This window comes from Typopeltis vanoorti, chromosome 4 (genome assembly GCF_054136105.1).
Source record: "Typopeltis vanoorti isolate ZY-2024b chromosome 4, IOZ_Tvanoo_1.0, whole genome shotgun sequence".
Lineage (NCBI taxonomy): Eukaryota > Metazoa > Arthropoda > Arachnida > Uropygi > Thelyphonidae > Typopeltis > Typopeltis vanoorti.
This window is the reverse complement of record NC_143552.1, coordinates 159,504,828-159,520,361: the sequence shown is the minus strand read 5'-3', so window position 1 is coordinate 159,520,361 and position 15,534 is coordinate 159,504,828. Positions and strand designations below refer to the sequence as shown.

At 34.2% G+C, this 15,534-nt stretch overlaps 1 protein-coding gene across 1 annotated transcript in view; it reads right to left on the bottom strand.

Moving 5' to 3' along the window:
• The window catches only part of LOC150107796 (RUS family member 1), a 222,143-nt gene that overhangs the window by 67,536 nt on the left and 139,073 nt on the right, over positions 1 to 15,534 (bottom strand). The window contains exon 8 of the mRNA XM_090391552.1: positions 7,283 to 7,540. Coding sequence (XP_090247678.1) covers positions 7,283 to 7,540 — 258 coding nt within the window. The remainder of the gene's footprint in view (positions 1 to 7,282; positions 7,541 to 15,534) is intronic.

Genomic DNA, 15,534 nt, shown 5'->3' with positions numbered 1-15,534 from the left:
TATATCAATAAGTGAACTGTATATAATACAGATAACCTATATCCTTTTTTTTTTAAATAAAAATTTGAAATTCACAGCAAATATGAAAAGTGAAACATGGGTTTTCTAACTTCTTAAAAAATTTTTAGTGTTTAATGAACAGACTTAAATTCATCACCGCATTCCTAAATCACTTACTAGTTAGCGAAATATTATTGAAACTAACAGGCATGTCTGCTCAAAAATTCAGATATTCTATTTTAACTCTGTTCACTACACCTGCTTTTGCATTGTAGTGAACATATTCGCACGTTATTCTCATACGTAGAATAATGTGCGAAATTTCAGAGTAATGGAACTTAGGAATCAGAAATGCTAACAAAATCCAAGGATGTTATGCTACTAACATTTATAAGAAATATTTTTTGCATGGTAAGGTATATATTTACTGCTTTGGCTAGGAAAATAATAAATACATTTAAGGCACATATATCTTTAAGCAAAGTTTTTTGAATGAAGTTTGTGAAATCTAAAATAAAGGGATGAATAACAGATTTCTGAAATTTTAATTTTCATCATTATCATCATGCATATCAAGGGTTTAGGCCTAGCGTGGCCTGTTCCGGCCTTAGAAGTCTTCACTGAATTGCTTAAGAGGACGTCATGGTTTTCGTTTTCCTGAAGGCTTGTTTTGGCAATCTTTCTATTTTCATTCTTTGAATGTGTTCCATCCATTTATGTTTATATTTTTTAATTCTTTTTATTACTAATTCTTGATTTAATTCTTTCATAATTTCTTCGTTTCTTTTATTCTTTCTTCGTATACTCAATTTGTGATCAAATTGAGTATACTTTGCAGTTTTTCTCATAAACTTCATTTCTGCTGTTATTAATCTTTGTTTGTCTTTTTGTTTTATTATCCAGATTTCACTTCCATACAATAAGACTGGTAGGGCTAATGTTTTGTATATTTTTAGTCTGGTTTGTTCTTGAACTAGGTTTGGTTTAAATATAGAGTTAATTACACCTGCTATTTTTAAATATTTTGCAATTTTTAGATTTATATCTTTTTCATTTTCATATGTGATCATACATCCTAGGTAATTAAATGAATTCACCTGTTGTAAGATCTTGTTATCTAATACTATCTTAGTTGTTGCTGGATCTTGTCCTTTAAAGGCCATGGTTTTGGATTTTTCTGTTGATATTATCATACCATAATCTTTGGCTATCTCATTTAGATCTAAAATAGCTTTCTGTAAGTTATCTTCAGAATTTGTAATTATTATTTGGTCATCGCAAAAAGGAGTGTTTAAGTTCACAGTAGGAGAAAGTTTAATACCTCGATGGAAATTTTTATTCCATTTTATTATTATTTCATTTAGGTAAATATTAAAAAGAGTTGCTGAGAGGGGACATCCCTGTCATACCCCTTGGTTTATCTCTCTCGTACATGATAGCGCATGATTTAATCTTACTTATGACAGCTTTTAGGATATTATTTGGTATTTGTCTTTCATTTAATATGTTAAATAAAATGCTTCTTTTAACTTTGTCAAATGCTTTTTCAAAGTCAATAAATGCAATATGTGTTTTAAATTGTATTCTCTTCTTTTCTCCATTATTAATTGTAGGAAAAAGGCTGGGTCTACACATTATCGTCCTTTTCTAAACCCATTCTGTACTTCTAAAATAAAGTTTTCGGAATATTTTAAAATTCTGCTATATATTTTGTAACGGGAAAAGGCTGGGTCTACACATTATCGTCCTTTTCTAAACTCATTCTGTACTTCTAAAATAAAGTTTTCGGAATATTTTAAAATTCTGCTATATATTTTGTAACGGGAATTTAGTATGCTTATACCCCTATAGTTTTTAGGGTCATCTCTATTACCTTTTTTAAAGATAGGAATCACAATTGCTTTTTTCCATTCTAATAGGGGGGGGGGGGTTACAGGTGTATAAATTTTATTTAAAAATAATAGGAGTCTTTCTTTGAATCTTGTTCCTGCATATTTATACAGTTCTGAACCTTTCAGGCTGATTTCTAATTCTTCTTTAGTTATTTCCTTTTCATTAAGTGTTTGCCAGTTGTTTTTTTTTTAAATATTTATCTGTCCACAATTCTGTGTAGAAATTTAGAAATTCTTCTAATTTCAATTCGGTGTTTAATTTTATGTTTTCTTTAGTATCTGCATTTAGGCGTTTCAAAATCTTATTTTATATAAATCATGTTCTAAATTAGATACAAACTTGTTTCATGATTCTCTATGTCTTTTTCTGACTTCTCTTTTAGCTATGGCTCTTATTCTTTTATATTCTATTTCATCTTCTAATCTTTTACTGCTTAACCATTTATGATAGGCTTCTTTTTTCATTTTGATTACTTCTTTGGTTGTATCATCCAATTTCTTCAGTTTTTTCCTTTTATTAAATTTTTTGGTCTTTCCTAAGCTTTCATTCGCTGCTGCATTTAGTATCGTTTTTACATTAAGCCATTCTATTTCTTAATTTTGTTTTATTTTATCTAGATATTGGTTAATTCTTTGTTCATATAGCCATTGTATATTTGTGTCATTTAATAGTCTAGTTTTATAAACAAATGTTTTAAATTTTCTGTTTTTGTTACTTGCACCCATTTAGGTGGTAATCTTAATTTTATGTTAATGAGGAAGTAGTCACTGCTTATTTCATATCCTCTGTGAACTCTAACATAAAACAAAAACTTTGATGTCTTTTCATTTAAGATAAAATAATCTAATATTGATTTTCATCCTCTTGCTGCCCAAGTATATTTATGCAAGTCTTTATGTTTATAGAAAGAATTCATTATTTTTAGGTTATTATAAACAACAAAGTCAATCAATTTTTTTTACCATTCCTGTTTAGAGTATGGGTGCTTAAGGGTCAAAGCTGTATAACTGAGAGGAGACCTCCACATAGCCTTTAAAGGAATGTGGAGAACCGACCAGGGTTTCTGACCTAATGTCCAATCCTCAACTTCTCGTGGTGCACTCTGTTGGGTATCTACCTGGATACTGAACGAACGAGGATGGGCTGACAATTTGGAATTTAGCCGACCAAATCGTATTCTTATTGGTTAAACCAAAATAAAAAATGATGGTACAACATGACCAAATTTCATGCCGGCTGGGGTGTCGCCCGGTTAAAATACTCCCGTTATTTTCGCCAGGTAACCAGGGCAAACAGTGAAAAGTCAGCTACTGGAACAAATTTGAAAACACACCACAATTCAACATCACCAGAGTTAAAGATCGGTACTATCAACATAACAAGCCTGAATGGCAAAGAAATGGAGCTAGCTGAGGAATTAGATAAGTACCACATCGACATAATAGGGGTGACTGAAACAAAAAAGACAAAAACTGGTGAGATCGTTCTGAGCAATAAATGCAAAATGTTATATTCAGGCAATGACAATCAAGGAAAAGAAGGAGTAGCCATGGTATTCAAAACAAATACGAAACTAATCTTCTTGAATGGCAGGCTGTCTCAAGTAGAGTGATGTGGGCAAATATGAGAATGGGGAACTGGACAATGAGACTTATTTGTTCCTATGGTCCCACAGAAGGTTTTACTAAGGTAAAAGTGGAGGAAAGTTTTGATGCTTTAGAAAAAGCAACTGACACAATGAAAAAGCAAAAGCTGGTCCTTGTTGGGGATCTGAATAACAGAACAGGAAATGATTGTCAGACATAGAAAAATATTTTGGGAAAATTCGGAGAAAAGAACAAAGCTAATAAAAATGGCAAATACCTGTTGGATTTCTGCTCAGGACATGGGCTGGTTATTACTAACACCATGTTCCAACATAAAAATGTGCACAAAGTCACATGGAGAGAAGAGGCAAGGAATAAGAAAAGTGTTATTGAGTATGTTATTGTTGATAGTGATGTTTTCTCCCTGGTGCAGGACAACAGAGTATACAGAGGATTTGAAATTGGAAGCGATCACTATTTAGTCTTGAGCAGGATAAAATTGAATTTCATATTGAAAAGAATAACATGTAAGAAAATTTTAAAGTGAATAAAAGTTGAGCAGCTCTCAGATGTGAACTGCAGGCTAAAATATATAAAGATTATTGAAGAAAAAATGAAAGAGTTTGAGAACAAGAACCAAACCTTGGAGATTCAGTGGCAAGCCTTGAAGTATACCCTGATTGATTCAGCCAGAGAGGCATGTGGTGAGGTTGTCTGCAAGGATAGAAAAATCAGGGCTCCATGGTGGACACAGGAAGTTAAAGAGACAGTGAAGGAAAAGAAGATCTCATATCAAAAGTTCCTGGGAAATAAGTCAGCTTTTGCTTTTAGAGAATACAGATACAAATGTAAGAAAGCGAAACACTGTGTAAAACTAGCTAAACAAAAGTCATGGGAGAACTTTGGCAAGAACATAGAAAACAAATATCAAGAAGGCGGTAAGATATTCTGGAGGTTGTTGAAGAAGCTTAGGAATGGAGGAAACAGTGCTGTAAAAGGAGTTAGAGATGATAAAGGTGACATGAAAACAGGAGAAAAAGATATCCTTGAAGTATGAAGTAATTACTTCGAAAAATTGCTAAATGAAACAAGTAGTGAGAGCACAGTGGTAAAAAACACTCAAAAGGCATACAGTCAGGAATACATATCCATACTTGAAGTAGAAAAAGCCATCAAAGGTTTGAAATGCGGAAAGGCAACAGGAGTAGATGATATTCGACCAGAAATGCTAAAGTATGGTGGTATAAAAGTCTTGCAGTGGCTGATCTGCATAGTTCAGAAAGCCTGGACAGAGGGACGAATTCCCGATGATTGGAGTAGAGCTCTCATAGTACCCATATATAAAATGGGAAATAAAACTGAATCTGAAAATTACAGAGGTATTTCATTACTGAGTATTCCTAGCAAGATCTATATTTGAGAAACAGATGAGAAGAATTGTGGAAGAAAAGCTTGGTGAAGAACAAGCTGGATTCAGGCCAAATAGAGGCTGTCAGGATCAGATCTTCACTTTACGACAAATAGCCGAGAAAGCATGGGAATATAACAAAGATCTGTATTTAAGTTTTGTTGATCTGGAAAAGGCATATGACAAGGCTCCAAGAGAGAAGCTATTCAATATGCTACAGTTATATGGTATCAATGGGGCATTATATCAAGCAATACTTAGTCTTTATTTGAGTTGTAAGTCAGCAGTTAGAATTGAAGGAAGTACAGAGAGATGGTTTAATGTTAAATCTGGTGTGAGACAAGGATGTACATTATCCCCTCTGTTATTCATTATCTATATGGATCACATTATGAAGGAAAGTGGTATTAAACATGATATCAGAATTGGTGATGTTAATGTCAGCTCTTTGCTTTGTGCGGACGATGTTATACTTCTAAATAAATCCACTACAAGTTAGCAAGATTCCCTGACTAAATTGAATAACTACTGTAATAGATATGGTATGAAGGTCAGGATTAAAATGACAAAGACAATGAAAATAGGTAGAATTGTTGAAAATGTCAATTGTGTTGTGAACGGGGAACCTGTGGAAGCTGGGCAAGAGCGTGGTTAGTAGGATTGTTAGCGTTGGGTTCTTTACTTTTAGAGTGGTAAATGAGTGGAATAAGCTGCCAGAGTCTGTTGTGGGTGCTATGACAGTGAACAAGTTCAAGGCAAGGTATGATAGATACTGTGAGAATGTTGAACAGTTGTGTGAACATGATGTTTAGGGCCTCCCTGGAGTAGCCCGTAGTAGTAATAATAATAATAATAATATATATGACATTAAAATTTTCAGTTCTCATGGTTCCTTTTAATTTCTTTTTTGTTTTAGTGATTACTACTATTTTAAAATTTCTTTCATTTAATATTTGATCTAATTGAATTTCTTTATATGCTATTCCTCTTACATTCCAGTTTGCTATATGTATTATATTTTGTTGTTTCCATTTTCGTTTTACCTTTTCCGTTCCAGGGTCCTTTTCCATAGATTCATTCCGGTTATCTTTTTCTGTCAGCTTAAAAGTAGAATTATGTTCTCCATGTCAGGTGACTAGCCTGACGATGGAATAGTTCAGTGGTAGGGCTGCTACCTTAAGGCTTCTGAACTAGCCTTCTTCCAAATTTAAACCCACTGGAGGAATAGGGTATATTGAAGAGGAAAGAGCAGATTATAGGAGAATAGAGTAGAATTATAGTAAAGGTTTATAGAGGGGACCATAATTGTAAGGCCAGAAATGGAAAGACCCCATGGCCCTCAAGTACTCTAATAGCATAAGGGTCATAAAATAAGAAGAGTTGGCTGAATAGGGATATAGGAAAGATTAAAGTGAGTGGATCTTCCTCAAAGTAGAGGAAGAAGAGGATAGATCCAGCTAGGGGTCCATGGGAGTGCCACTTCCCTTACAATCAAGATGATTGCCCCTTATGGTCCACGAATCCTTATTCAGTATATTCGGACCACCCCACCATATACATATACACACACACACACACATGGTGGGCTCCCCTATCTGCCACCCAGGGGACGCGCTCTCTAGGGGTTACAGCCCCCCCCCGAAAGAAATTTTAATTTTGATATACAAAATATTCAGATGAAACTTTTATAGCTTCTGAATGAGGTCACATAATGTATCACAATTTTTTATGTATTATAAAGCAATTCAAAAAGTTTATTTTTGTGTTTGGTTATGTAGATAACTTGGCAAAGCTGAAACCCAAACTGAAAATTATGACTTCCCTGGGAGAAAGTGCAGTGTGTGGCATGGTTCATTGAGATCAAATCAATCCTTCAGGCACAACATATCTTTTAAGCGAAATACTGAAGGAAGGTCAATCAATATGCAAGTAGTATATTAAGTTCATGGAGAGAAGTGTCCTTTGGAAAAAAAAAAAAGGATCTAGATGAAAGCACAAGTGCTGAGGGTGTAAAATAGAAAAGAAAATCATTATTTTCTTTCCATCTCAGGCCATCAGTAATTATGCAGGTTGGTGGTCTCACAATGAGTGATGAAAATTATTCTAGCCTGTAGACTGGAGAGAGCAAAGATGCTAGCCATTTATTAACTGGATGAGTTGTAACTGTAATTGGAAATAAATTAAATATAAAAAATCAACTTGGAATTTAATTAAATTTAAAAATAATCATTTTTTCCTGACTATTCTTTTTCATTCCCCTCTTATAAAAAAATTTAAAAAAATAAAAAATAAATAAAAAAAGCAGGATTTTAAGAACACTACTAGATGAAAACAGTATTTAGTACAAGTAATCACAAAGAAAAATATAATAGAACCAGTATAACAATATATTTACTTTTTTATGGTATCTTCTAGGGATGCTCCAAGCCTAATTACTGTAGGTTCAGACCATAATGGCATTATAACACCTTCTTTTTTATTGACTGCCTGAACTGAAGAAACAAACAAGGGTTCTGTTTCAAATTGAAAATAATCAGTGATGAGAATCCTGAATCGGGAAAGATTAAATGTCTCCATACAAACAGATTTAACTGCTGAGTAGTTTGCAAATAAATGGATTATTGTAAAGATCATAAATAAAACCCACAGTAACCTGAAAATTAAGATAAATTTTCATGTATTGAAAGTTACAAATCATCTTTTTACTTGTGTTTAGATGATTAATAAATTTGATAGAAACTACACAATTAAAAATACGTATATTGTAAAAAAAAAAATCTGGTTGATTGATAATCACATTCATGTATCCATTATAACTACATAAGTAAATAATTCAAAGCTGAACATGAAATTTAATTTAACATAATAATCAAAATGAAAAATAATCTGGAGAGTGGCAGGTGAATGAAATGCAACACCGATAGTGTAGTTAATGCGAAGACTTGAAAGGAATTTAATGAACAATATAACATATCCTTCTAGTTAAGTAAGACTTCCTGAAGTAGTCTATTGATCCATGGAGTCATTCAATAATACAAAATACAGCCTATTGCCCATCTTTAAATTACGTCAATTGAAGTACAGGGAACACTGGAATAGTTTCCTGTAGTTAATTTATTATTTTTTTTTATATCTCCATGGTGTCTCGAGATTCATCACGGAAGACCCAAATCAACCATCATATACACAAATCCTATCATACCTCTCCTTGAATCCATTCACCATCAGGGAACTCACAACCAATTCTGGCAAAATAAAAAAATCTGGTCTTCACACCGCTACCAACCACACTCTTACTTAACTTCCACAAATGGGCCTAGTTCTCTCTGTCATATATTAAAAATTTTCACTTGCATCAATTTTATAAAACCCCTTTAATATCTTAAAAGTTTCTATCATGTCCCCTCTTTTCCACCTATCAACAAGAACTTTGTTACCCACAAACCTTCAACCTATCCTCATAGGGAGTATTCCACAGACCTGTCACCATCTTGGTCACTCATCTTTGAATCCTCTCGACCACCTTCTGGTTCCCAAGAAACCCAGGTGACCAAATCTGTGTGCACGTGGCTGAATCATACCTTATAAAGAGGAATAATAACAACTTCCTTATCTTTATTTGTTAGTGTGTTTTTCAACTCACTAAATTTCTCAAAGTAATTCTTTGAGTTATTTTACTGCCAATACTGCCACTGTGTTCAACTTTTACAATATGTCCCCTGAACTTCAACTCTCTATCCACCATTATCCCCAAGTCCCTAGCCTCATCAATTTCCTGCAATCCAATACCATCAATATTATTATTATTACCCCAAGACCTCATGGAGTCAAAGACTCATCTGGGAGGTCCTTTTATCACACACACAGCTCATCATACCATGTCTTGAACACATTCAAACTCTTTGCAGACACCACACTCTCAGGCAAGGCATTCAAATCATTCACAACTCTGCACGAAAAAAACCTGCCTGTCACTCCCTCTTTATACAGTTTCCAAGGATGACCTCTGGTTCTCCCCTGATCTCCCACTAATATGATACGCCATATGCAACCTTTTCAACCCAAAGTGCATAACCTTACATTTTGCAACATTAAATTGACAAGCATTATCCTTTTCCCACAATGCAAATTTATTTAAATCATCCAGCAGGATATTTACATCACTTTTATCAATTACTGCATCATCAGCAAAAAACTGAATATTCTCTCTTAAATCTTTCCTTATGTCAGTGGTGTTCAACCTTTTTTAATACGTGAGCAACTTTTCTATAAAAAGTTATTTGGCGATCTACTCTCTTATATATAAGTTATTCGGTGATCTAATCTCATATATAGATCACGCTCCCCCAACCTGATATCTGATTGCGCACAAATAAACAACTAAAAAAAATTTATTTATCACTTTCAATTATTTTAATACAACAAAAAAAAAAACACAAATATATTGGAATAAAATATTTATTTCTCTATTTTGGAAAACCAAAGTTAGAAAAAACAACAGATTGATTACAAACTCACAAGTTACAGGAAATGCTGCTTAATTAAAAAAAGTTAATGTGAAATTTGGCATCGTTTGAACCTTGCAATATTTTCATAGTCAAGTTGATATGAAGAAGTGGCTAATCAAATTACAAATGATCGTCATATTTGAAAATGCGGATCCTGACAAGTATATCGATCCGAAACATGACATAATTTTTCGTGCAATATCAGTTAATATTGGGGATTTTTCATATGCATACTTCCAAATGACTTCATTGTTTATTGATTTTAAATGTAAACTATTCTGAATGTTTATTATCTCAAGTTCTACTTCAGCTTGGTTTATATCAAATAGTCCACTAATTTTATTTGAAATTTCTGTGATGTCTAAGCAGTGGTGGCTTGTGAAAATTTTAAGTGGGGGTGCTGCATATACAAAAAATAAAAAATAAATAAATAAATTATTTTTTCCTAATCAGTAACAAATTTATTAATAAATAAATTTACATATTAAAAATTTGCTTTATTAAAAATATTTCACCCTCACCACGAACAAACACTAATAATAAAAATTTCGTGTCAATAGCAATGACAAGCACAAACGAATATTGGCATTAAATCGCAGTGCATTTGTTTCATGTAACGATAATTGAAAAAATATAATTATTTTCATATTTTCAACAATGAAACTCGTCATAATTCAGCCTTGTATCTATAATAAATAAATAACTATATGTTATTTTAACAAAATAAAATAAGATTGACAAAAAATAGCTCACCACGCACACGCACCGATAATAAACGTTTCATATCTCACAGAAATAACGTGCATATGGATACTAAAAATACACTGCTGTTTGGGCAGTGTCGCATTTTTCTTTTTTTCCTTGAGGTGCTGCAGTATCGCAGTGCTTATGTATGGGCTGCCACTGTGTTCAAGTTTTCTTGAAATGGATTATTGATAAAAGATATAGTTCACCCACCGTTTGTAGATCTCTGCTTCGCATCTTTCCAAGAAAACTCGATTCATGCTGAAAGGGAGAAAGAAATGAAGGACGTCCGAATTGGTCACCAACACGCGAAATCACGTACTTTATAGGTAAAACTTTCCAACTGCTATACAAGCAACATAGTTAACTACAATAATCATAAAAGAGAAGTTAATTTTCCGACCGGTAATAATAAACAACTCATCCCACAATACAGACTGATTACCCTATTATCGGAATGGATTCTCCTTTTTCTGAGATGCGCAGAAGTGTTGAAGGATCGCAAATCGGTGGGCAAACTATACAATCATTTCAGTTTTATTAAAATCTTTAAATCTTGAATTTATTTCTTTCTCAACTAATTCTATTTCACGAATAAATTCTTTTAAATCAGTACTTAGTTTGATGTAACCGCACAGCAAAGCCTACACTCGGGGTGCTTAAGGGTCAAAGCTGTATAACTGAGAGGAGATCTCCACATAGCCTTTACAGGAATGCGGAGAACCGACCAGGGCTTCTGACCTAATGTCCAATCCTCACCTTCTCGTGGTGCACCCTGTTGGGTATCTACTTTGATACTGAACGAACGAGGATGGGCTGGCAATTTGGGATTTAGCCGACCAAATTGTATTCTTATTGGTTAAACCAAAATAAAAAATGATGGTACAACATGACAAAATTTCATGCCGGCTGAGGCGTCGCCCGATTAAACAAGGCCCCCGTTGTTTTCGCCAGGGAACCAGGGCGAACAGCGAAAAGTCAGCTACTGGAACAAATCTGAAAACAAACCCCAACTCAACATCACCAGAGTTAAAGATCGGTACTATCAACGTAAGAAGCCTGAATGGCAAAGAAATGGAACTAGCTGAGGAATTAGATAAGTACCAGATCGACATAATAGGGGTGACTGAAACAAAAAAGACCAAAACTGGTGAGATCTTTCTAAGCAATAAATACAAAATTATATTCAGGCAATGACAATCAAGGAAAAGAAGGAGTAGCCATAGTATTCAACACAAAATACGAGGCTAATCTTCTTGAATGGCAGTCAGTCTCAAGTAGAGTAATGTGGGCAAATATGAGAATGGGGAACTGGACAATGAGACTTATTTGTGCCTATGGTCCCACAGAAGGTTCTACTAAGGTAGAAGTGGAGGAATTTTTTGAGGCTTTAGAAAAAGCAACTGACACAATGAAAAAGGAAAAGTTGGTCCTTGTTGGGGATCTAAATAGTAGAGTAGGAAATGATTGTGAGACATACAAAAATATTTTGGGAAAATTTGGAGAAAAGAGCAAAGCTAATAATAATGGCAAATATCTGTTGGATTTCTGCTCAGGACATGGACTGGTTATTACTAACACCATGTTCCAACATAAAAATGTGCACAAATTCACATGGAGAGAAGAGGCTAGGAATAAGAAAAGTCTCATTGACTATGTTATTGTTGATAGTGATGTTTTCTCCCTGGTGCAGGACACCAGAGTGTACAGAGGATTTGAAATTGGAAGTGATCACTATTTAGTCTTGAGCAGGATAAAATTGAATTTCATATTGAAAAGAGTAACATGTAAGAAAGTTTTAAAGCGAATAAAAGTTGAGCAGCTCTCAGATGTGAACTGTAGACTAAAATACAGAAATATTATTGAAAAGAAAATGAAAGAGTTTGAGAACAGGAATCAAACCTTGGAGATTCAGTGGCAAACTCTGAAGGAAACATTGATTGATTCTGCCAGAGAGGCATGTGGTGAGGTTGTGTGCAAGGATAAAAAAATCAGAACTCCCTGGTGGAAACAGGAAGTTAAAGAGGCAGTGAAGGAAAAGAAGAAAGCATATCAAAAGTTCCTGGCAAATAAGTCAGCTTTTACTCTTACAGAATACAGAGACAAATGTAAGAAAGCTAAACAGTGTGTAAAATTAGCTAAACAAAAGTCATGGGAGGACTTTGGCAAGAATATAGAAAATAAATATCAAGAAGGTGGCAAAATATTCTGGAGGTTGTTGAAGAAGCTTAGGAATGGAGGAAAGAGTGCTGTAAAAGGAATTAGAGATGATAAAGGTGAAATGAAAACAGGAGAAAAAGATATCCTTGAAGTATGGAGTAATTACTTTGAAAAACTACTAAATGAAACAAGCAGTGATGACAGCACAGTGATAAAAAACACTGACGAGGCATGCAGTCAGGAATACATATCCATACTTGAAGTAGAAAAAGCCATCAAAGGCTTGAAATGTGGAAAGGCAGCAGGAGTAGATGATATTCGACCAGAAATGCTGAAGTATGGTGGTATAAGAGTCTTACAGTGGCTGCACTGCATAGTTCAGAAAGCCTGGACAGAGGGACGAATTCCCGATGATTGGTGTAGAGCTCTCATAGTACCCATATATAAAAAGGGAAATAAAACTGAATGTGAGAATTACAGAGGTATTTCCCTACTGAGTGTTCCTGGCAAGATCTATGCAAGTATACTTGAGAAACGGTTGAGAAGAATTGTGGAAGAAAAGCTTGGTGAAGAACAAGCTGGATTCAGACCAAATAGAGGCTGTCAGGATCAGATCTTCACTTTACGACAAATAGTCGAGAAAGCATGGGAATATAACAAAGATCTGTATTTAAGTTTTGTCGATTTGGAAAAGGCATTATAGAAGCTATTCAATACGCTGCAGTTATATGGTGTCAATGGGGCATTATATCAAGCAATACTTAGTCTTTATTTGAGTTGTGAGTCAGCAGTTAGAATTGAAGTACAGGAAGATGGTTTAATGTTAAATCTGGTGTGAGACAAGGATGTACATTATCCCCTCTGTTATTTATTATCTATATGGATCACATTATGAAGGAATGTGGAATTAAATCTGATATCAAAATTGGAGATGTTGATGTCAGCTCTTTGCTTTATGCGGATGATGTTATACTTCTAAATAAATCCGCTACAAGTCTGCAAGATTCTATGACTAAATTGAATAGCTGTTGTAATAGATATGGTATGAAGGTCAGCAATAAAAAGACAAAGACAATGAAAATAGGCAGAATCATTGAAAATGTCAACTGTGTTGTGAATGGAGAACCTGTGGAACAAGTAAAACATTTTAGCTACTTAGGCACAATTTTTACTGAAGATGGTAAACTAAATATAGAAATAGACAACAGAATCAGCAAAGCTGGTATGGTGGGAAGTCAATTGAATAAATTCATATGGAATAAGAAAGAAATTAGTCGGAACACTAAATTAGCTGTATACAAGACTGTGTTCAAACCAATTTTAACTTATGGATCCGAGAGCTGGGTCAGAAGTAAAACACTTGACCAAAGACTGGAGACCGCAGATATGAGAATCCTGAGAAAGATTAGAGGCGTGAACAGATGGCATCAATGGCAATATCATATTAAAAATGAGGATATTAGGAAAGAACTTGACATTGTCAGCATCCAGGAATGCGTTAGCAGAGCTAATCTCAGATGGTATGGTCACTTAAATAGAATGGGAGAGGAAAGATTAGCAAAACAAGTGTTCTCTGCCAGGTTGGCAGGAAAACGACCCAGAGGAAGACCAAGATATAGGTGGATTGATACGGTACAAAGTGCCTTAGACGATAGAAATATAAGATCTGATAATGTCGGAGTCTTGACAAGTAACAGACTGATTTGGAGGAAAATTGTAGATAGGAAGTTAGTAATGATGTAATTTTTTCATGTAGTACTGTCATATCCTGTACACCCCTTGAGGGTACATGGCAGGAATTTGATGATGATGATGATGATGATTCTTTTAAATCATAGCAAAGCATTTCTTGATTTTGTTCAAGAAATTTTAATAAATATGGGAATACAAATTTTAACAGATGTCTAAATTCGCAGTCATTTATATTTTTCTTTAATAAAAGTAAGTATTGTTGGAAAGTTTTTACTGAACTTAACATGTGAATTAAATTTTTATCTCTACCTTGTAACTCTAAATTTAAATTGCTTAATTTCGTACAGAAATCTACTAAAAATGATAAGTGTAACAACCTTCTTTTATCACTCAATTGTGGATAAATAACTCCTTTTTCATCAAGAAAAATTTTTATATCGTTAATTAATACAAGAAATCTTTCTAAAAATTGACTTCTGCTGAGCCAACGAATAGTATTGTACAACAGAAGTACCCTATCATCATCTAAAAGCCCTGCAACAGCGGTTATTTAAATTACCGCTGTTGCAGGGCTTTTCCTCGAACAGAATTTACAATTTTAAATGTAATATCCAAAACATCTTTTGTGTTTAATCTTTTACTATACGGAACTTATTGGTAAATAATACAGTGGTACGTTAAAAAATCTGGATATTTGTCATCGTTTTTACATAATGAAAGAAAGCCTGATTTATTACCTATCATTGCAGGAGCACCATCAGTAGTAATAGACACAAGTTTAAAAAGCGGAACTTTGTGTTGTTTCACAAATTCATCAAATGCCGAAAAAATGTCATCTCCCCAATAATGGTATAATTTTCAAAAGGTCTTCTTTACTTGAATAATCTTGAAATACCATGCAAATAAATACCACTGCTTAAGGGTCAAAGCTGTATAACTGAGAGGAGACCTCCACATAGCCTTTAAAGGAATGCAGAGACGTGACCAGGGCTTCTGACCTAATGTCCAATCATCACCTTCTCGTGGTACACCTTATTGGGTATCTACTTGGATACTGAACGAACGAGGATGGGCTGGTTTTTTTGGGATTTAGCCGACAAAATTGTATTCGTATTGGCTTAAACCAATATACAAAATGATGGTACAACACGACAAAATTACATGCCGGGCGGGGTGTCGCCCAGTTAAACAAGGCCCTTGTTGTTTTCGCCAGGAACCAGGGTGAACATCGAAAAGTCAGCTACTGGAACAAATCTGAAAACAAACCCCAGCTCAACATCACCAGAGTTAAAGATCGGTACTATCAACGTAAGAAGCCTGAATGGCAAAGAAATGGAGCTAGCTGAGGAATTAGATAAGTACCAGATCAACATAATCGGGGTGACTGAAAAAAAAAAAAAGACCAAAACTGGTGAGATCTTTCTGAGCAATAAATACAAAATGTTATATTCAGGCAATGACAATCAAGGAAAAGAAGGAGTAGCCATATTATTCAACACAAAATACGATGCTAATCTTCTTGAATGGCAGTCAGTCTCAAGTA